The 21,272-nt window shown below is 43.8% G+C and overlaps 1 protein-coding gene across 3 annotated transcripts in view; it reads left to right on the top strand.

Moving 5' to 3' along the window:
* LOC140466646 (C-type lectin Cal-like) overlaps window positions 1-21,272 on the top strand; it is a 48,737-nt gene that overhangs the window by 15,296 nt on the left and 12,169 nt on the right. Inside the window, exons 1-2 of one of the 3 annotated variants that reach the window (XM_072562085.1) lie at window positions 11,089-11,104; window positions 20,351-20,433. In XM_072562085.1, coding sequence (XP_072418186.1) covers window positions 20,379-20,433 — 55 coding nt within the window. In that variant the 5' untranslated portion in view covers window positions 11,089-11,104; window positions 20,351-20,378. Of the gene's footprint in view, window positions 1-11,088; window positions 11,105-11,513; window positions 11,778-20,350; window positions 20,434-21,272 lie in introns of those variants that run through there. The other 2 variants (XM_072562084.1, XM_072562086.1) reach the window with 2 other exon arrangements.

Below are 21,272 nucleotides of genomic sequence, written 5' to 3'. Positions count from 1 at the left end.
CAATAGGTGGATGGAGGTGGGGATAAAGGTGATAGATTGGAAAGGAAGGTGGGAAAGGGAGTTGGCAGGTAGGACAGGTCATGAGGATGGTGCTGAGCTGGCAGGTTGGAACGAGGGTAAGTTGGGAGGAGGGAGATGAGGAAACTGGTGAAGTCCACAAACCCTTAAGTTGAAGTGTTCTGAGGCCATTAGATGAGATGTTCTTCCTCCAGGCGTCAGGTGTGGAGGGAGTGGTGGTGGAGGAGGCCCAGGACCTGCATGTCCTCGGCGGACTGGGAGGGGGAGTTGAAATTTTTGGCCACGGGGCATTGGGTTTGATTGGTGCGGGTGTCCTGGAGATGTTCTCTGAAGCGATCTGCACGAAGGCGTCCAATCTCCCCAATGTAAAGGAGTCTGCATCGGGAGCAACGGGTACAATAAATGACATTGGTGGATGTGCAGGTGAAACTTTGATGGATATGGAAGGCTCCTTTGGGGCCTTGGATGGAGGTGAGGGGGAAGGTGTGGGCACAGGTTTTGCAATTCCTGTGGCAGGGGAAGGTGCCAGGTAGGGAGGGTGGGTTGTTGGGGGGCGTGGACCTGACCAGATAGTCACGGAGGCAATGGTCTTTGCAGAAAGCAGAAAGGGGTGGGGAGGGAAATATATCCCTGGTGGTGGGGTCCGTTTGGAGGTGGCGGAAATGTTGTTGGATGATGTGGTTTATGTGGAGGTTGGTAGGGTGGAAAGTGAGGACCAGGGGAGTTCTGTCCTTGTTGCAGTTGGAGGAGTGGGGTCTGAGGGCGGAGGTGAGGGGCATGGATGGGATGCAGTGGAGGGCATCTTCAAACACATGGGAGGGGAAATTATGGTCTTTAAAGAAGGTCTGGTGTGTTCTGTGGTGGAATTGGTCCTCCTGGGAGCAAATACGGTGAAGGCGGAGGAATTGGGAATACAGGATGGCATTTTTGCAGGAGGTAGGGTAGGAAGAGGTGTAATCCAGGTAGCTGTGGAAGTCAGTGAGTTTGTAAAAAAAGTCAGTGTTAAGTCGGTCGTCATGGATGGAGATGGAGAGGTCCAGGAGGGGGAGAGAGGTGTCAGAGATGGTCCAGGTGAATTTAAGGTCAGGGTGGAATGTATTGGTGAAGTTGATGAACTGCTCAACCTCCTTGCGGGAGCAGGTGGTGCCGATGCAGTCATCAATGTAGCGGAGGAAGAGGTGGGAAGTGGTGCCAGTGTAACTACAGAAGATGGACTGTTGTACGTAAACCTTTATCCCCACCTTCATCCACCTATTGTACTCTTAGCTACCATCTCCCCAGCACCAACCCCCTCCCATTTATCTCTCAACCCCAGAGGCTCCCTGCATCATTCCTGATGATGGGCTTTCGCAAGAAACCTCAATTTTCCTGCTCCTCGGATGCTGCCTGACCTGCTGTGCTTTTCCAGCATCACTCTAATCTTGACACAACATCGATGTCCCAGGTCCCAACCCACGCTGTAAGTTCAGCTATCTTATTTTGGATGTTCCTGGTATTGAAGTGGACACAACCGTGTGTGTCCTGCAACCTTGAAACTTTATTTATGAGCTCACTACTCTCAACCTCCTATACACTGGAGCTACAATTCAGGTTCCCATCCCCCTGCTGAATTCGTTTAAACTTTCCAGAAGAGCATTAGCAAACTCCGCCGCCCCCCCCCCAGGATATTGGTGCCCCTCTGGTTCAGGTGTAGACCATCCTGTTTGTAGAGGTCCCACCTACCCCAGAATGAGTCCCAATTATCCAGGTATCCGAAACCCTCTGTCCTGCACCATCCCTGTCACCACATGTTTAACTCGTCCCCCTCCTTATTCCTCGCCTCACTGGCACATGGCACAGGTAACAATCCAGAGATAACAACTCTGTTTGTTCTTGCTGTAAGCTTCCACCCTAACTCCCTGAATCTCTTCCTGATACCCCCATCCCTTTTCCCACCTATGTCATTGGTGCGTATGTGGACCATATATGTGGCTGCTCCTCCCTCCCTCTTGAGGATTCTGAAAACATGAACCCTGGCACCTGGGAGGCAGCACACCATCCATGAGTCTCTTTCGTTCCCACAGAATCTCTTATCTGGCCCCATATCTATGGAGTCCCCAGTGACTAATGCTCTGTTCCTCTCCTCCCTACTCTTCTGATCAACAGGAACAGACTCTGTGTCAGAGACCTATATCCCATGGGTTACCCCTGGTAAATCGCACCCCCCCCCCCATAGTATCCAAAACAGCATACCTGTTATTGAGGGGAATGGCCACAGGGGATCCCTGCACTGTCTGCCTGTCCCCTTTCCTGACTGTAAGCCCTTTACCTTTATCCTGTACCTCAGGTGTGACTACCTTCCTGTAGCTCCTCTAAATTACGTCCTCAGCATCCCAAATGTTCCAAAGTTCATCCAGTTCCAGCTCCAGTTCCCTAATATGGTTTCCAAGGAGCTGCAGTTGGGTGCACTTCCTGCAGATGTAGTCAGTTGGTCCATTAGTGCTGATCCTTGCCTCTCATATTCTACAGGAGACACATTCAACTGCTGTACCATCCATTTCCACTGTTCTCCATTCCCAAAGAGACTATTGAAAAAAAAACTAGTAACCTTACCAATCCGGCATACAGAAATTTGTTTTTTGATTAAAGGAGCAGGATGGGTTGGAGACAGTATTTAAGTGGTGTTTTGGGTAAGCAACCCCCCAAATATATGACCTCACTTACTCAACAGACCCGTGTCCCCTCCTGCTCAGTCAGCACTCTGCCTTTCCATGGGGTAAGTTATTACAGGATTAATTTCCCTTCCCAGCAGCCCCTTGGTCTTTGCTCTCACTGCTCCCGCTGCTGCTGAAAATGTGACAGCTTGGTATCTAGCGAGGCTATCGGCTGTTTCTTTAAGCCTGTCTTCAAAGTTTGGACTGCACTTTCTGGCAGAAGGTAGGTGGAATCGAGCTGTCCTGATATGTCAAATCCCATTTGATTTTAAGAAATGGCCAAATTCCCTCCTGGTTGACGATCGTTAGAAAGCTGTCACCAAGACTTGCAGGATTCTCTTTGCTGCAGAAGATGCGGCTCGTTTTTCTATCGTCACCCCAATGTTTGATGAATGGACCCTCTGCACGGTCAATCACTTTGAGTGGGTGTCTACAATGACTATAAATACTGAACCCATAACAGAACTTACCGAGTTGATGTAAAACCAAGTCTAAAGTTTACCCAGCTATTCTCACAGATGTGGGGGAGCTGCTGGGGGTAATGTGTGACCTTGTTGACACTCTGGCCACTGTCCCACCACTGTGCCCAAACCTGGCCACCACCAGACATAACATCTCACAAACATCTCCATTTTGGAGACCCCCTGGATGGCCCTAGTGGAGTTCACTCACTATATGATGGTGACCTTTGCTTGGGACAATCATTGTCGCTCTGCATAACTATGAGCTGGTCTTTCCAGATCCACAAAGGTTTCAATTCTAGTTATGATGGCCTTTTGGTTTTCCCCATCAATACCAGTTGTTTCAGTTTGAAAAGCCTGGATCTTTCTGTATCACAAGTCTGATATTGATCACTGTCACTGGGAGTATGTCCAGAAAATTTAGTATCATGACAGACATTTTCATCAGGGGTACTACCGGTGATGTATCAGCTAATGGAAGGCAGTTCAATGCATCCACATTCACTACTCAGCTTCCCAGACAGTATTCTAACTTGGAATTATATACACTTCATATGACAGCCCATCACTGAATGTGGCCCAAAGCTATGGGCAGCATTGACTTGTCCTCTTTAAGCAGACTGAGTCTGGGTTTTTAGTCTGTGATTATCACGAATTACCCTCCTGACGCCAAATATGATTGCCAATCCTTCTCTTACTATCTGGGAGATTAACCAATGTCCTGGATGCATAAACTATTGAATATTCCTGTCCACTGAGCTGACCATGAGCTAATTCCACCCCAGTGTCAAACAGGGAGGCATTACATGTCGGTACATGCTCTTTCTCAGGATGACAGTGTACAAAGACGTTAGAGGAGGATAGCTGTTACTTTTCTTCGTTGAAAGCGAAGGCTTGTCTATGAGACCATTTCCAAGGTTGACCTTCTTTTAGGTTTTGATGTGAAGGTGCCAGGATGGATGCCAGGTTACGTATGAACATTCCGTAATAATTTACCAGCCCAAGGAATGACCTGGACTCCTGGAGACACGTGGGAGCTGGGGCACCTTTGATCACCCACACTTTATGTTCCAATGGGTGTAACCCAGTCTTGTCAACTCTGTGCCTCAAGTCGGTCACTTGCTGGGCCTGGAACGCACATTTTTCCCTTCTTAGCAATATGCCTGCCCTGGCAAAACACCTTCGGACTACATCCAAGTTCTCCAGGTGTTCCTCATTCATTTTCCCTGTTATGGGATGTCATCTACGGAAATGGCGACCTAAGGTAGACCCTGCAAAATGTTCTCCCATGTCCACTGGAAAATTAAACATGCTGACGATAGCCCAAAAGGCAGCCCCGTCTGTTTGTACAAGCCCTTGTGGGTATGAAGTGTGGCATATCTCTGGGAATCGTGGTCTAAACATTTAAACGCAAACATGGCTCATATCCAGCTTCATGAAGGACAGCTTCCCCACCAGCTACACATATAAATCCTTATCTAAGGGATTGGGTATTTATTTAGCTGTGAAAAACAGTTTACCATTTGTTTATAATCCTCACAAAGGTGAACTGACTCACCGGCCTTCAAACTCAGGACGACCGGTGCTGCCCATTCCTTCACTTTCCAACCTTCTGATGTCTGCTTTTCCTTTTGTCCATAAGGCAAATGTCACTGAGTGGGCCTTGCACAATCACTGAATTGTTTCTTGATTAACCCGCAAGGTGGTCTTGGCTCCTCTGATAGTCCCTAGACTTTCCTGGAAGATTTCCGGGTGTTGAATTCGGACTTCACTCAGGCAGCCATTTTCTCAGTGAAAAACCTTGAGCCAGTCTCGGTGAATCTCTCATAACCAATCCCGTCCAATCAAGCTTCAGCCTGAGCCTTTTACTACAGTCAGTGATAATTGAACAAGCTGCCTTTCAGAAGAGACGGACACAGAGGTTGTCCCCTTATTCAGTAAAGGTCCCCCAGTATCATCTCTCAGTCTTGCTGATGTCTTCTACAAAGTTAAGGGCTGGAGTCCAGATCAAATGTTACGAAGACCTGGCTCTGTGATCACTGAGGTAGCCACGCTGTTATCGGCTTCCATTAGAAGTGGGTGACCATTTAACTGGACATTTATCTTCATTGATTCTCATATTGATGTTGTGAATTGCCAAGTAAAACTGATATTGTCTCAGAATTAAAGGAGGATTAGAGTCATAATATTCATTCACTCATCAGTCAATTCTTTAATTTAGCATTTAGGTTTAGTTTTGGTGGCTTGGGGAATGTAAGAATGACAGAAAAAGCCGCAGCTCCACAGGCTCTCAGGAGAACTACTCATTGTTTCCATCTGCCACAATGTCATTTGCCCAAAAAACAATGCATTCTTTCCACGAGCTGGGCCCAGTCCTCAATGGCAGGGTTTGAACGCTTCACCAAAACAAAAACATGATGACTGTTGTGAACATGTTTCTTGTCATCACTGAAATAACACCCCAGAGGCCGGGATCCCATCATCCAGTCGTCATTTAATTACACGTGCACAGCACTTGACACTGGTCCGGTTTCCTCTGAGCCACCTCTCAGAGTGAACAGAACCTCTGACACTCCTGTTTATATCTGTCAGCCAGGACTCCCTGTTTGGGTCAGATTAACAGCCCCAATCAGGCAACTCATATTCTATGAGGTCCAGCTGGCTGACCTCATTCCAATCATGACACTTAGAATGTAGTGGTGTTTTGTTTAATATTCTCACTGTGAAACAAACGGGCTTACTTTGATTGAAATTCAGGACCTGGATGAGTACTGCACCAAATTGTGTTGAAGATATATTTATGGCAGGCACCAAGGGCACCTGGAATTGAGAACATCTGCCATGTCTGATAAAGATAATTTATTTTATCTTCCAAAATGCTGGTGTCTCTGTTTACTCCAAATATTCAAGCTATTGTTGACCCTATCTTAAAAGGTATCTTAGAGGTGATATGATTGGAGCCAAATTTGACATGCATTTCCCGAGCTGGTTGGTCATTATCTCAAACTGGGGGCACACCATTGACACTCTTCAATTGTAGACATTTGCTTATTGTGTCTATTTCCTTCGGATATGCCATGACTCCTCTGTTATTTGGTTTGACCACAAACCAAACACAGTCAGTGTGAGACTCCCATACTTTGTCCAAAAATGTAGCATTCACCCGATGATGTTCTGACCCATTTAAAGAATTTTGTCCAACTCTGGACAAAGCACCTCAAGGCAGATCGTATTGATAGGCCTTGATAAGGATAGAGCACAGATTCAGTTGAACAGTACCTAGGCTTACAAGGCTAATTTGGCTTTTTACTTTTTTGTTTTCCGTTTGCACACAGCCGTAGTGTTTATATCCCCCAGTGTTCATGTTGTGTGTCTGTGTAGGTGCAAGACACAGTGAAAACACCAAGTGCAAACAACTTTATTGATATTCCAGCACCAGGAAACCCACCCCATGTATCCAAGGAACCAGTGCCAAGCAGAGGCCCGTAGGGGCAATGCTGATGTGAAATAAAGAAAAGTAAAGGGGAGGGATTAAATCAAGGTAAAGCACTCCACACCCAGCGGTGACCACCTCTCCCTTTTGGCTGGTTATTGGTAACTAATTGCAGAATTTAAGATCTATTTAAAACAGATGATAGGTTGGACAGAGAGAAAACTATTTTATCTGCTGGGGGATTCCAGAATGAAAGGGAAAATTTTAAAATTAGCTTTAGGTCTTGTCAAAAGCACTGCCTTACACAAAGGTCCCAGGAAATCCGGAACTCTCACACCAAAAATGTTGCAGAGGCTGAGACTGAATGGAAAATATCAAGGTACAAATTCACTGATTTTTGTTCAGCAAGAAGCTTAAGGGATAGGGAACTAAGTCAGATCAATGCTGTTCAGATACAGATCAGTCACAGTCCAAATATATGATGGAACAGGTTTGAGTTGTTGAAGATACAAGAGTCTTGTGAAAATTAAACAATGCTGCAATAACAGAGAAAGATCCATCTCAGTTTGTTTATTTATCACAGGGAAACAGGTTCTTGGTTAGAACACCCACCCAGGATCAGGGGCCTAGTTTAAACAGCATCACCAGTCCTCAGGAATGTATTAGAAACATTGTAATAGAAACCATGAGCCCAAGCAGTTACAAATGTTCTCATTGAAGCTGAGAAAAATTACTATCCTGCACAGGGGAGACGCAGTAAATGGTATTTCTAAATTTTTATAGATTCCTCATTGGCCAAGAGGAGCAAGAGGGCCCCACCTTCAAGGATACCTTCAGACCCCCACGTTGTTGATTCTCATATGGTCTGGGTGAGCGGTTGGTAATTACTTGAGAAGTTGGATTCAAATATGAGCTTTTTCTTTAAGCAACAAAAACACTAACTGCATACAGATGAAGAAATCAACCCCAAGCAGAAACTATGAGAAAGAACAATCCCTTCATAGTATATGATCTTCCATCATTCCCAATTATAATGTAAACATATTGTTCATATCTTCCCATTCACCCTTTAGCCTGCCTCTCCCCCCTGCATGGCTCTGACTTCACCTCTGACTCTCAACGGCCTTTGACAATGTCAATGATACACTTAAGTACAAAGACATATAGTCCAAAGATGTGCACATTAGGTGTTTTGGTTGATTGGCCATGTTAAATTGCCCCATTGTGTCTAGAGATATACAGGCTCGATGGATTAAGCATGGGAAATATAGGGTTACAGGGAAAGGGTAGGGGTCTGGGTCTGGGTCTGGGTCTGGGTCTGGTTAGAATTCTTCTCAGAGGGTCAGGAAGGACTTGATGGTCTGAAAGGCATCTTTCCTCATTGTAAGGATTCAGAATCAAAATTACGTCTTGCAATTTTCTGTTAGTTGGAATAAATCATGAATAAACCCATTAATGCTCTTTTCCAATCGCAAGTGTATTTATTAAAATTCACTTGCTCAACAATGGTGTTGTTTCTGAGTATGATTTGAATATTAAACACTTTAACTTCCATATGCCATATGCAGTTGCCTCCTTGATGATCTCTTGCTTGATTAGGATACCATCTGCGTCATCTCCCACTACATGCAGTCAGCACTAACCTGCTCCTTTCCAAGCTTTATAGCTGGTGCTAATACAATGAGATGCCTCGTGAATCTCTGATATCTGTGCAGCCACTGCCCAGGGTACTTTCCAGTGAGTATGAAGTTAAATACAGCCTGGATCGGGACTGAAAATTGGTCAAAGCACTCTGGTAATGACAATGAACTCTCCATTCCTTTCTCTTTCTTGTTGCTGTCCATCATTGTTTGGTTGCTCAATCAATTTTCTGTTCCTCATTAATCTGCTCGCACCATATCAGACAGTTATATCAAGGACAGGGATTGGTAAATACTGCAGGAGTCTTTTGGATTTCGAGTCAAATAAGACTTTTTAATGTAACCGTGGTCAGAGCTAACTACAGACAAGAATTCACCGCTACCATAAGGTCACTGGAAAGAACCATGACCTGGTAATTTTATAATCTTCCATCACTTCCCAGAAATATTCTAAACTACCTTATTTGCATATCCATCAACTTTTCACACTACAGGTACTTGACATATTCACATTAACCCTTTACACTACAGGTACTGGGAATGAAAGACTTCAAGGATGAGACAATAACAGAGATGCTGGGATTGTTCTTCTTAGGGCAGGCAAGACTACGATATGATTTCAGAGCATAGGAACAAGAGGAGGCCATTCAGCCTCTCAAGCATGTTCTGACATTCAACAAGATCAAGGCTGACCTATGGCCTAACTCCACCTACCTGCCTTTGCTCATTTCCCTTGATTGCTTTTGCTGAACAATATTTTCCATCAGAGATTTGAAATTAACAACTGACCTCACATCCACTGCCATTTGTGGAAGAGAGTTCCAAACATCAACCAAACTTTGTGTGTCAATGTGCTGCGTAACAGCTCTCCTGAATGGTCTGGAGTTCATTATTTTGCATTAGTTTTGCATTACCATGGCCGACAGAGCTCTCAGTCTTACTTGTCCCAATGTTGACTGCCCCTAATTTTTCCAGACCTTTCAATATGGCAATTGATGCTGGTAGCTTAGCCATAGATCAGTCCTGTTACAGGATGATGTGTTGGGAGCAGAGAAACCAGTGTGACACTTCTCTCACACACTCAACCTCCATCAAGAGGAAATATTCTTCTGTAGAATCAGAGACTTTGAGATTTTCATTGTGTCTTCAACACTTTGAAGTTGACATGTGACATGATAACACGGAAACACAAACTTTAACTGATCATAATCCATTGATGATCATCAAACATCTAAAACTTGAAGTGGGAGACTGTATAGATGGAGTTTCTTGTTGTAATCATTTAATGTAAAGAGGATTCACTTTGATAAACAAAATACTTTAATTGCAGATGCATTGTTCTGCGTACAAAGTGTTGGAATAAGTTAAATGCTGAAGAAACACTAAGATTGTATCAGCTGATATAAGGTTCTATATGGTAATATAAGGTTCTATATGGTAATATAAGGTTCTATATGGTTTTATGACAGAGGCGATGGGAAGAAGAACAAATGGATGTAAATCTTGTGTTTTATCATTTCTGCAACATATACTTTTTGTCATGAATTGAATGTTTGAATTATGTTCAATGTTTTTAGATGTGGAAGCATGAAAAGTCTGCATCTTTTTATTCTACCGTACTTTTGAAGGTGGACTGCAATGGCAAAGGAACCATTTTCTGAGGATTGTCGTAGGTTTGAGACACGTTTTAAAATCAAGTAACCTGACATTATTGTAAGAAAAACAGAAATTGCCAAAGAAACTCAGCAGGTCTGGCAGAGAAAGCACAGTTAACCATTCAAGTGCAGTGACCTTGCTTCACAACTGATAGCCTCAGGTAAAAATTGAAATTCATTTTGTTCACAAAGGGTTAGGGGAGAAACAATGAGCTGATAGACAGAGACAGAGCCCAGAGAGAGAGGGAGGGAGGGGAACAGGGGGGAGAAAGAAAGGGATTGTTGATTGGAGGCCAGAGAGGAAGAGAAAATGATAATGGGGACTCTGAGTGGGTGAAAATGTGTTGGCTGTGCTGAAAGCATCCCATGTCATGACTGACCCTGGAGCATAGGGGTGGGGAAAGGATATGGGAGGAAGTATTTAGGCTTTAAAATTATTGAATGTGACATTGAGTCCTGAGGCTCCATAGTTTGTAAGTATTGTTTAAACAGCTACTTGTTCAGTTGTGGAAGCTGAGTTTATAGCTTAGATGGAGCGAAGGGGTGTGTATGAACAGAGGTTAGGCCAAAAACAAGTGAATGATTGGTCTGTTGGCTCGTGAGCATGATCAATACAAAAGGCCTTCTGCCGACCAACAAGCAAATGCTTCAGGTTCAGGTAAATGAACAGCTTCAAGGTGGGAATGTTTCAGAAGAAATGACACAATGTCCTGAGGAGAAGGAGTCGTGATGTCCGACACTAAAAAGCTTTTCAAGCCTGAGGGTAGACAGTTTATTTCCCCTTCCCAGTTTCTGTACCTTGTGATGTTTAGTTGTTAAGTCAGAGATCATTTCATGTGTGAGCCAGTTATGTCATGCCTCCCACAAACTTGTGGAAGGATCCGGTGAAGAAAGTTCAAGAAGCAGGTTCAGATCAGCCCAAGAATCATCTCAGCAAATGCTGTGAGCAGGGACATTGGAGCAACCTTCCCAGCTTTTCCCTCTGCCACTACATCTGTGTTTTTATTGTTTCTGTCTGTGCAGTCTGCATCTGTGTTCAGAAAGGGAGCTGAAAGGGGTTAGTATTTTAACGAGAGGAGTTGTAAGCCAACTGTTCAAAATTATTAATCTGTGGTGAGAATCTATTTCTGTGTCATAAATATTCATTCTTGCTAAGTCTGGAACCCTGGCCAATACATTCTGTCCACTTACAGCTGAAACACAGGTAAATTGTCTGTATTTTTATAAAATCTTTAACTTTTGTAAAGACTCTAGGAACAATGGGGATTGATTTCCAGTGCACTACCGCAGTGAGGTGTGATAATTTGTGATGAATAAAAGCTTCTATTCCCAATAAGATTTATTATCATCAGTAGGCCACAACATATTGAATGAAATCTGACTATTATTCATGGATTTCTTGGATTTTAAAAATAAGTAGAGAAAATATTTCAACTATCAATTGTCCATTTCCCTGAGATGTTGCAATTATTTTTCTCTGTATTCAGTCAATTCCCCTTCAGTCTCGGGAGAACGGGGACTAACAAAATGAATTCCTGATGAAGAACCCTAATGTATCACCAGATCCTTCCCCACAAAAGATGGCCAACAAACAATCACCACAGAAACAGTCCTGATAGCTGTTACCACCATCTCAAATGATGGAGAAGGAAAGTATTCTCATCGTGTGACTGGATTTTCTAATCAGACCCTGGAATTCATCACTGGATACTTTCCACAAAGGAATTTCACAAACAGCCTCAAGCTATTCAGACTGTTCCATCAGATGATTTGGACTAAAAATCTCTGGACAAGATTGAGATGATTTTTTTTTCTCTTACAACCAAATGGAATGAGAGAAATATTGGCTGTCAAATGTTTGGGAATTTTAAGCTTATGTAAGTTCATGACTTTCTTTTATTGATCTGAACAAACAGTAGTTATTTCTATTGTAAAGTGTAATGCTGGCAGTCTGGGAGGATGTTGAAAGGGTTAAGTGTAACATGTGAACATTTGATAAACAGACTTTTATTTAAAGTTGACACTTGCTGATGTGTGAATACACCCGTGTTTATAGTATAAACATAAATAACAGCTCATTTTCCTATAACATTTCAGTGTGACAATGGAGCAGATAATATTTGCAGCCTTAAAATACAACTTTTTAATTTACTTCTCTATATTTCCTGCCAAATAGAAATAGGTTCCAACTTCCTTCTTGATTGTTTCGCTCAATCTCCCATGTAACTTGGAATAGCTTCTCGATTAACAATCTCGGGCACTTTGCCAAATGATCTTTTATAAACACGCAGGCTGCATGACTTCTATTTCATTGTGTGATCAGTTAGTCTCATGGGGCTGCCTGTGTTTGAATTACAGGAGGCGTGTTTATCTGTTGTCATCACCAGTTTCCAATGGTGTAGGTGGGTGCAGAGATTTGACACAGTGGCAGTATTTCATTTCACATTCAGATTAGTGTCTGCACACCACCTCAACATTCTCCCCACTATTGAATCCCACTGAAATTAGGAACTGGATAAGAACATACAGACATAAGCAATGGGAGCAGGAGTAGGCCATCTGGCCTTATGAGCCTGCTACGCTATTCAACAGGATCATGGTTGAACTTTTCGTGGACTCAGCTCCATTTACCCACCCACTCACCATCAATGTTGGCCACCCATCCCACAGGAACAGGGAAACTAGTTGAAACAGACTCACTGATCCACGGTAACGTTTTGTAATTATAACATGCCCACTCTGGGTCATGGGCCTGCACAATCATAAATCCTGCAGCTGAAGCTCAGAGCAGTGAGGATCCTGGATACAGGTGACCCAGTGAATGATTGGGAATCGAGCAATGTTTAAACCTCTTGACCAGGAGGAACAGGAGTGTCACTCCACGCTGCTTCAAGGAAATATTGCATATTCTCGGTTATTGATTCCCCTCCCATTCCAATCTGCAGATTTACTACAAAGTTACCAGGAATAAGGAACTTCAGTTATAGATTCATAGATATGTACAGCATAGCAACAGAGACTTTGGTCCAACTTGTCCATGCCGACCAAATATCCTAAAATAATCTCATCTCATTTGCCAGCATTTGGCTAGTGTCCCTTTAAACCATTCCAATTCATATACCCATCCAGATGCCTTTTAAATGTTGTAACTGTACCAGCCTCCACCACATCTTCCAGCAGTCCATGTCGTACAGGTCCAACTGTGTGAAAACCTTACCCCTAAAGTCCCTTTAAAATCATCCCCCCTCACCTTAAACCCATGCCTCTAGTTTTGGGCTCCCTCACCCCAGGTAAAGACCTTGAACATTCACCCTGTCCATGCCCCTCATGATTTTATAAACCTTTATAAGCTCACCCCTCAGCCTCTGATGCTCCAGGGATAACAGCCCCAGCCTCTCCTTCAAGATCAAACCCTCCATCCCTGGCAAAATCCTCGTCAATCTTTTTGGAACCTTTTTAAGTTTTGGAACCCTTTCAAGTTCCACAATATCCTTCTCATAGCAAGGAGACCAGAATTACATGCAGTATTCTAAAAGTGTCCTAATCAATGCCCTATACAACCACAACATGACCTCCCAACTCCTGCACTGACTAATAAAGGCAATCATACAAAATGGCTTCTTCATTATCCTATCGACCTGTCTCTTTAGTTTTACGGAATTATGAACCAGCACTCCAAGGTCTTTTTGTTCAGCATTACTCCTCAGGACCTTACCATTAAGTGTATAAGACCTGCCCTGATTTGCCTTTCCAAAATGCAGCACCTCACATTTATCTAACTTAAAGTCCAGCTGCTACTCTTCAGCTCATTGACCTGTCTGATCAAGATCCCGTTGTACTCTGAGGTAACTTTCTTTGCTGTCCACTACATCTCTAAGTTTGGTGCCATCTGCAAATATACTGATTATACCTTCAACGTTTACATCTAAATCATTGATTTAAATGACGAAAAGCAGTGGGCCCAGCACCTATCCTTGTGGCACACACCTGGTCACAGGACTCCAGTCTGAAGAGCAACCTCCACCACTACTCTCTCTCTTCTACCTTTGAGCCTGTTTTGTATCCAAATGCCGAGATTTCCCTGTATTCCATGTGATCTAACCTTGCTAACCAGTCTACCATGAGGAACCTTGTCGAACGCCTCACTGAAGCTCACAGAGATCATGTCCAACAATGTGAAGGTAGCAGAGAAGCTCAGATGTTCTTCTTTGGACAGAGTGAGCGACAGTCAGATTGAGTTGAGGTATTCAAACTCATCAGCAAGTAGGTAGAGGCACATTTAAATGAATTGGCAATGAACCAGAGAATTGTCTCTTCAGCACAGCTTTTTGCTTTATTTACAACAGAAGGCCTAACAGGGTCATCAAAGCATATTTCTGAACAACTTTGCCAAGATATTGATCAAATACTTAAAATGGAAATGTAGACAAGATGGTGCTGAATGAGAATGGTAGGGATACCAGACTGATAGTTCTTTCTAAGAGCTAGCACAGATTCAATGGGCCAAATGGCACCCATCTACACACAGTATTAATGTGCAATTTTAAGATTTTCTGACATAGTAAAAATGCTGCATTTAGCTCTGGTCAGTGCACTGCAGGACTATTATATTGACCATGATAAAGCTGCAGCAAAGATTCAGCAGAGTGTTCCTGGGTTGAGAATGACAAAATCAGTTGAAGGAAGCTTGTGGTGCAGTGGGAATGGCCACAAGTCACGAGTGTGGTGCTAGAAAAGCACAGCCGGCCAGGCAGCACCTGAAGAGCAGGAGAATCAACATTTCGAGCAGAAGCCCTTCATCCTTCATTCCTGATGAAAGGCTTATGCCTGAAATATCAATTCCCTTACTCCTCAGATGCTGCCTGACCTGCTGTGCTTTTCCAGCACCACACTCTTGACTCTGACCTTCAGCATCTGCAGTCCTCACTTTCTCCAAATGGACACAAGGCCTGGGTTCAAGCACTATTTCCCCCAGAGATGGGTCATAACATCTCTAAACAGGTTGATAATAGCAAACAGAGTCCAAATGTTCACAGGGATTGTTTCTGATAAAGAAAGAGTGAAATCTTCAACTAAATCAGGCTGATTTTAAAAAAACTATTTTACTTCGTGTGGCTGACAGGACTGAGGGGAAAATACTTTAAACTAGATCCTTACAATTCAAAGTCATATCATAAGTCTCTGTCTCACATGAAGGATCATGGAAATCTAGAACTCTGTCTCCAATTGCTGTTGAGGCTGGGCTGAATGGAAAATTCCAAAGGAAAACCTGAATGGCTGGTGAGATGGAACCAAAGTGAAGTCAAGGCACAAATCAATCACAAAATTCACAAACCTGACTGCCCTGGTCAACCCATCATCTCCACCTGCTTCTGCCCCACCAAAATTATCTCCTTATATCTTATCACTACCCAGTCCCCCTTGGCCCAGAAACTCCCCACATTCATTCGGGACATCAGCCACACCCTCCATCTCGTCTCCCCAGCCTCATCTTCACCATGGATATTCAGTCCCTGTACATATCCATCCGCCATAGCGAAAGACTAAAATCCCTCTGTTTCTACCTCCCTGCCGACTCAACCAGTACCTCTTCACCGACACACTCATTCGATTGGCTGAACTGGTCCTCACCCTCAACAATTTCTCCTTCGAATCCTCCTACTTCCTTCAGACCAAAGGGGTGGCAATGGGCACCCACATGGGCCCCAGCTAGGCCTTCCTCTTCTGCAGTTACACTGGCATCATCCCCTACCTTTTCCTCCGCTACATTGATGTCTGTATCGGTGCCACCTTGTACTTCCAGAAGGAGGATGAACAGTTCATCAATTTCACAAACACCTTCCACCCTGACCTCAGGTTCACCTGGACCATCTCCCTTCCCTTCCTGACCTCTCCATCTCTACCTCCTCCACTTCCCTCTCCTCCACCCTTGAATCCCATCCCTCCAATCGCAACAAGGTAGAACATCCCAAATCCTTGTTCCACCCCACTAATCTCTGCATTAACCTCCACTGTTGCTGCCACCTACAGTCAGATACTACCACCGGAGATATCTTTCCCCACCCTAGCCCAATCGGCTTTCCATGGAGACCATTCCCTCCGTGACTCCGTTATTAGGTCCATGCCCTCCCCACCAACCCTCCTTTCACTCCCGGCACTTTCCCTTGCCATTGCAAAAGGGATAAAACCTGCACCTACCCCCTCCCTCCTCACCTCAGTCCAAAGCCCCAAAGGACCCTTCCACATCCAACAAGGATTTTCCTGCACATCCAAACACCTCATCTACTGTGTCCATTGCTCTCAATGTGGTCTGTTCTATGTTGGGGAGACAGGACACCAACTCGAGGAACATTTCAGGGAACATTTCTGGAACACATGGCCACCACCCCATGGCCAACCATTTCAATTCCCGCTCCCACTCCGCCAAAGATATGCAAATTCTGGGCCGGCTACACTGCCAAATTCCAGTCACCCGATGTCTGGTGGAAGAACACCTCATCTTACACCTTGGGACCCTCCAACCACACGACATCAATGTGGACTTCACCAGTTTCCTCATCTCTTCTCCCCCCACCTCATCCCAGATTCAAACCTCCAACTCAGCACCATCCTCTTGACCTGTCCTACCTGTCCATCTTCCTTCCCACCTATTTGCTCCACCCACCCCTCCGACCTATTTTTTTAGATTAGATTAGATTAGATTACTTACAGTGTGGAAACAGGCCCTTCGGCCCAACAAGTCCACACCGCCCCGCCGAAGCGTAACCCACCCATACCCCTACATCTGCATCTACATCTACATCTACAACTACCCCTTACCTAACACTACGGGCAATTTTTAGCATGGCCAATTCACCTGACCTGCACATCTTTGGACTGTGGGAGGAAACCGGAGCACCCGGAGGAAACCCACGCAGACACGGGGAGAACGTGCAAACTCCACACAGTTAGTCGCCTGAGGCGGGAATTGAACCCGGGTCTCCGGCGCTGCGAGGCAGCAGTGCTAACCACTGTGCCACCGTGCCGCCATAGCGAAAGACTAAAATCCCTCTGTTTCTACCTCCCTACCACCATCACATCTCCACCTGCATCTACTTATCACCTTCCCAGCCATCCCAACCCTACCCACAACCCAATCCACCTATTTATCTCACAGCCCCTTCTCCGCTCACCCCTCATCCCCACCATATTCCTGATGATGGGCTTATGCCCAAATGCCAATTCTCTGCTCCTCAGATGCTGCCAGCCCTGCTGTGCTTTTCCAGCACCGCACTTTGCAATTCTTATCTCCAGCATCTGCAGTCCTCACTTTCTCTGACAAATCAGCCCTGATCCAACTGAGTGATGGAACAGGCTTGAGGGATTGAGGGAGGTGGGATTCAAAGATCTTGTGCAAATCGGTTAATGTTAGCAATGATGGGTAAAGGTCCATCTTGGTTTGTTTACTTGTCTGTGATAATTAAGATCTTTGACAAATATTTATATCTACAGTGAAGCATAAAGCAGTTCCAAATTTGTCCAGTTGTCTTTCCACAATCATTGCCCAAGATTGCATGTGCTCCCATCAAGATCCAAGATGAAAAACATATTAAAACTGATTGGGAGAATGGGAGTATTTCAGAAACTAGTCAAATTTGCAGACAAAAAAAGGCTTGTGTTAGGCCTGCCCATATTCGAAAGATGTAAAATGGCCGACAACGGATAAACATAATTAAATAGGCTGCTCCACCATTCAGAGAAACATAATGGTACCTTTGAGCAGGGCTACTCCAAATTGAACCTGAGGCCCTACACAGTCATCCCAGACAGTTTGATGAGAGGATGCCTAAGGATAGACACAAGTTCATTAGAGTAAGGCAAGTGATTGATTCCAGCCTCATTAATGAAAGGATGTTGTCCCATTAGGTGAACGGTATTTTTTCAAACAAGGAGTCCAGAACAGTTCTTGAGGCAGTCGATCTAACTCATTCTGCCACTATAAAAACAACAGCTACATTTATTTTGTAGTAATCAGTTGTTTCTTTGAAATTATTCTCAATATTAAGAAATAAGTTCTTGTTAAAGATTATTCAGATTATCATAGAGATAGTTTTCAACATAATTATAAATCCACATATATAACCAAAGAATAATAGAAGCATTAGGAGAAAAATTTTGAAACACAGATGTGAAAAGTTAATTAATCCTGGGAAATACTTTCCATATCTCTGAGAAGATGCCTGGCACAAAATAGATTGTTTGCAGCTCATTAGATAAAAGTACCAACAGTAGAAGTAGCTGTATAACATTACACTTTATAACTAATGTTACAATAGAAATTAATAATAGGTCGTCGGTTTGCTGACTGAGCCGGTGGGTTTGTGCTCAGACGTTTCGTCACCGTGCTGGTGACATCATCAGTGAGCCTCCAGGAAAGCATGGGTGCCCTGACCTGCTTCCTACTTGTGTGGCTTGGTCTGTTGAGATGGTTGGGATCATTTCTGAATCCATTACTGAGAGGTTGGTGAATGGAGTTAGAATCTATATGTTTGTTAATGGAGTTCCGGCTTGTATGCCAGGCCTCTAGGAATTCCCCTGCATGCTTTTGTTTGGCCTTTCCCAGGATGGACACATTGTCCCAGGTGAACTAGTGTCCCTGTTTGTTTGTGTATGTGGATACTAGTGATAGCTGGTCAGGTGGTTTGTTGCTAGTTGGTGCTCATGTTTCCTGGTGGCTAGTTTCTTACCCATTTGTCCAACATAATGTTTGTTGCAGTCCGTACGGATAAGCAAGTTTGGGAGAGACCTGAAGGAGTATACCCAGTAACTCTGGAATATGAATGAATCGGATGCATAGAAAGATCCCAAGGCCTGGCGATTACAATTTTGATTAAACACCATGCAATCATGGAAACTTGGGGCTGCCCATCATTGATTAGGTGTTTCACAGGATTGGGTGTATAGAATAAGGGGACGGACACAGTGACCATGATCTATGTGATTATTGTAACACAAAATGTATAAAAATGCTGTATTTGACTGTAACAATCAGAGTGTGTCATTGATCTCTCTTCCGATCTGAGCCGCAGGTTAAGGGAGTGACTGGGTTCTCACATCGTGGCCAGATTTGGGGAAGATCTTTGACCCTCTCCCTGCATTAACCAGCTGTTGCTTGAATAAGAATAAACTCTACCACTTGCCTGAATCCTGCTGCCTCCTGAGCCTTTGTCCTCGGTCAGGGGATATGCTCCTACACCTGGTCAGGCTTCATTGCACTGGCGCCTATTGATAGGGAGTTTGGACAGAGACAGCAGAGGCACTAATACATGTATCTCTTCAGAAAACATGCCGACCAGGTATCCCAAAGTTAAATAATCCCATTTGCCAGCATTTGGTCCATATTCCTCTAACCCTTTCCTATTCATGTCCCTGTCCAAATGTTGTTTAAATGTTGTAACTGTATCTGCCTCTATCACATCCTCTCACTGCATATTCCATACACACACCATCCTGTGTGTGAAAACATTACCCCTCAGGTTCCCTTTACATCTTTCCCCTCTCATCTTAAACCTATGTCCCTGAGTTTTGGACTCCCCTATTCTTGGCTATTCACCCTATCTATGCCCCTCATGATTTTATGAAAGTTTATGAGGTCACCCCTTAGCCTCCAACACTCCAGTGAAAAAAACTCTGAGTCTATCCAGCGTCTCCCTATAGCTCCAACCCTCCACTCTCACTATGACTCCATGACTCGATAAAATGGTACAGTGCCAGAGGACTGGAGCATAGCTGATATGGTTTATATATACATACACACATGGGAAAACAGAATAAGCCAAGAAACAAGTGGTTTAACCACATTGTCAGAAAAAGAAGGGAACAACAACTAATAATTTCATGCACATTTAACAGAATAAAACATTCCAAAGTTCTTCTGTGGAGCACGAAAACTAAATTTAACATCAAGTTTTGTGAATATTATCCCTTTATTCTGGGAACTTCATCTCATAACAATAATAAGTAATCCAAACTGTTTGCATCAATCACATTTATTAAATCCTACTTTCTGAAGTGTATTCGTTAACACTCTGATTATGGTGTTGGGAACAGTGCCTGCCAATTCCATCTCTCACTCAGCAATCACAATGTCACATCATAAATTCTCAGGCGTAGCACATCAAATATTTTGAACATTTTTGAATATCCTGTATTTGAATATCCTCCAGACCCTCCTGTTGGCTGTCAGCCACTGATTGTTCAACAATAATATTGACATCATGAATGGTTGAGCCAATCAGATTTGAGTCAATGGTTCCATGCTCCTCACAGATGATGATATATATTGGAAGTAGCAATCAAAACCCCATCACATCCGATATCTGGGTAAAGAGAGAGGTAACAATGGGAGCAGGAAATTCCTACCTTTATCCTGATGTATTGATGTTAATGTTGAATCTTTTTTCTATTTCAGGTTTGAGGAGAGGCACTTCACCTCAGACATGAAGCTGATTGGAGTTTTGCTGCTGAGTGCATTGCTCATCAGTAATGCGGCAGGTAAATGGATTCTCTTGTCTCCAAAAATCCACCATTGCAAACTAAAATCAAAATGTAAATTGTCATGTGGAAAGTGTTCCCATAGAAGCTGGGAATTTGGGGCAGTCAGACTGAATGGGATAAGTCCACCTGCAGCAAGTCTCTGTTACCCGAGACCCAGCAACTCACAGTCACTGTCCTGAAGTGTCAGTCAGACACACTCCAACACAAGAGAGCACAGCTTTCTCTCGACTTGATGGAAAAGTACATTGTAGGAAGAACACTGTCTGTGAGAAGATAGAGAATGAGGCCTCATAAGTACTGACTGCAGCCAAAGGTCAAATGTTTGAAAAACTGACCAGGGTCCTGCAATACTGAATGGGGATGGGAATGAATGAAGTGGCAGAAATATGAGGTGATAATGTGAACAATATAGAGATCTGAGGGGTGGAAGATGAGGTAAGGTAAACTTTTTAACATGAAGGAATGAAAGGAATTGGGGAAGTGTGGGAAATGGGACAGTTGGAGGGACTGCCAAACACTGCGGAGTGAGCTCTCATTTTGGGAAGAAACAGGAGAGATATCAGAAACACTGGTATTGACCGTGGCATCATCAGAACAGGACAGACAGAGAAACCGAATAGAACAGACTCCGTATGGAATGTGCCATGGGAATAAGTGTAATGATGGCATCAGTGGGAGCTGGGGCATTTATCCAGTTCTGTCATTGACAGTGTCACCTCAGAAATAGAAATATTGAGGAAGGGGAGAGCCTGAGATGAACCATGAGGGCAAATGACGGGTGACAATTTGGAGTAATCAAAGGTTGATGATATTTTAGATAGATTCATAAAATATAA

The sequence above is a fragment of the Chiloscyllium punctatum genome, chromosome 44 (genome assembly GCF_047496795.1).
Source record: "Chiloscyllium punctatum isolate Juve2018m chromosome 44, sChiPun1.3, whole genome shotgun sequence".
Taxonomy (NCBI): Eukaryota; Metazoa; Chordata; class Chondrichthyes; order Orectolobiformes; family Hemiscylliidae; genus Chiloscyllium; species Chiloscyllium punctatum.
This window is presented reverse-complemented; position numbering and strand designations above follow the sequence as displayed.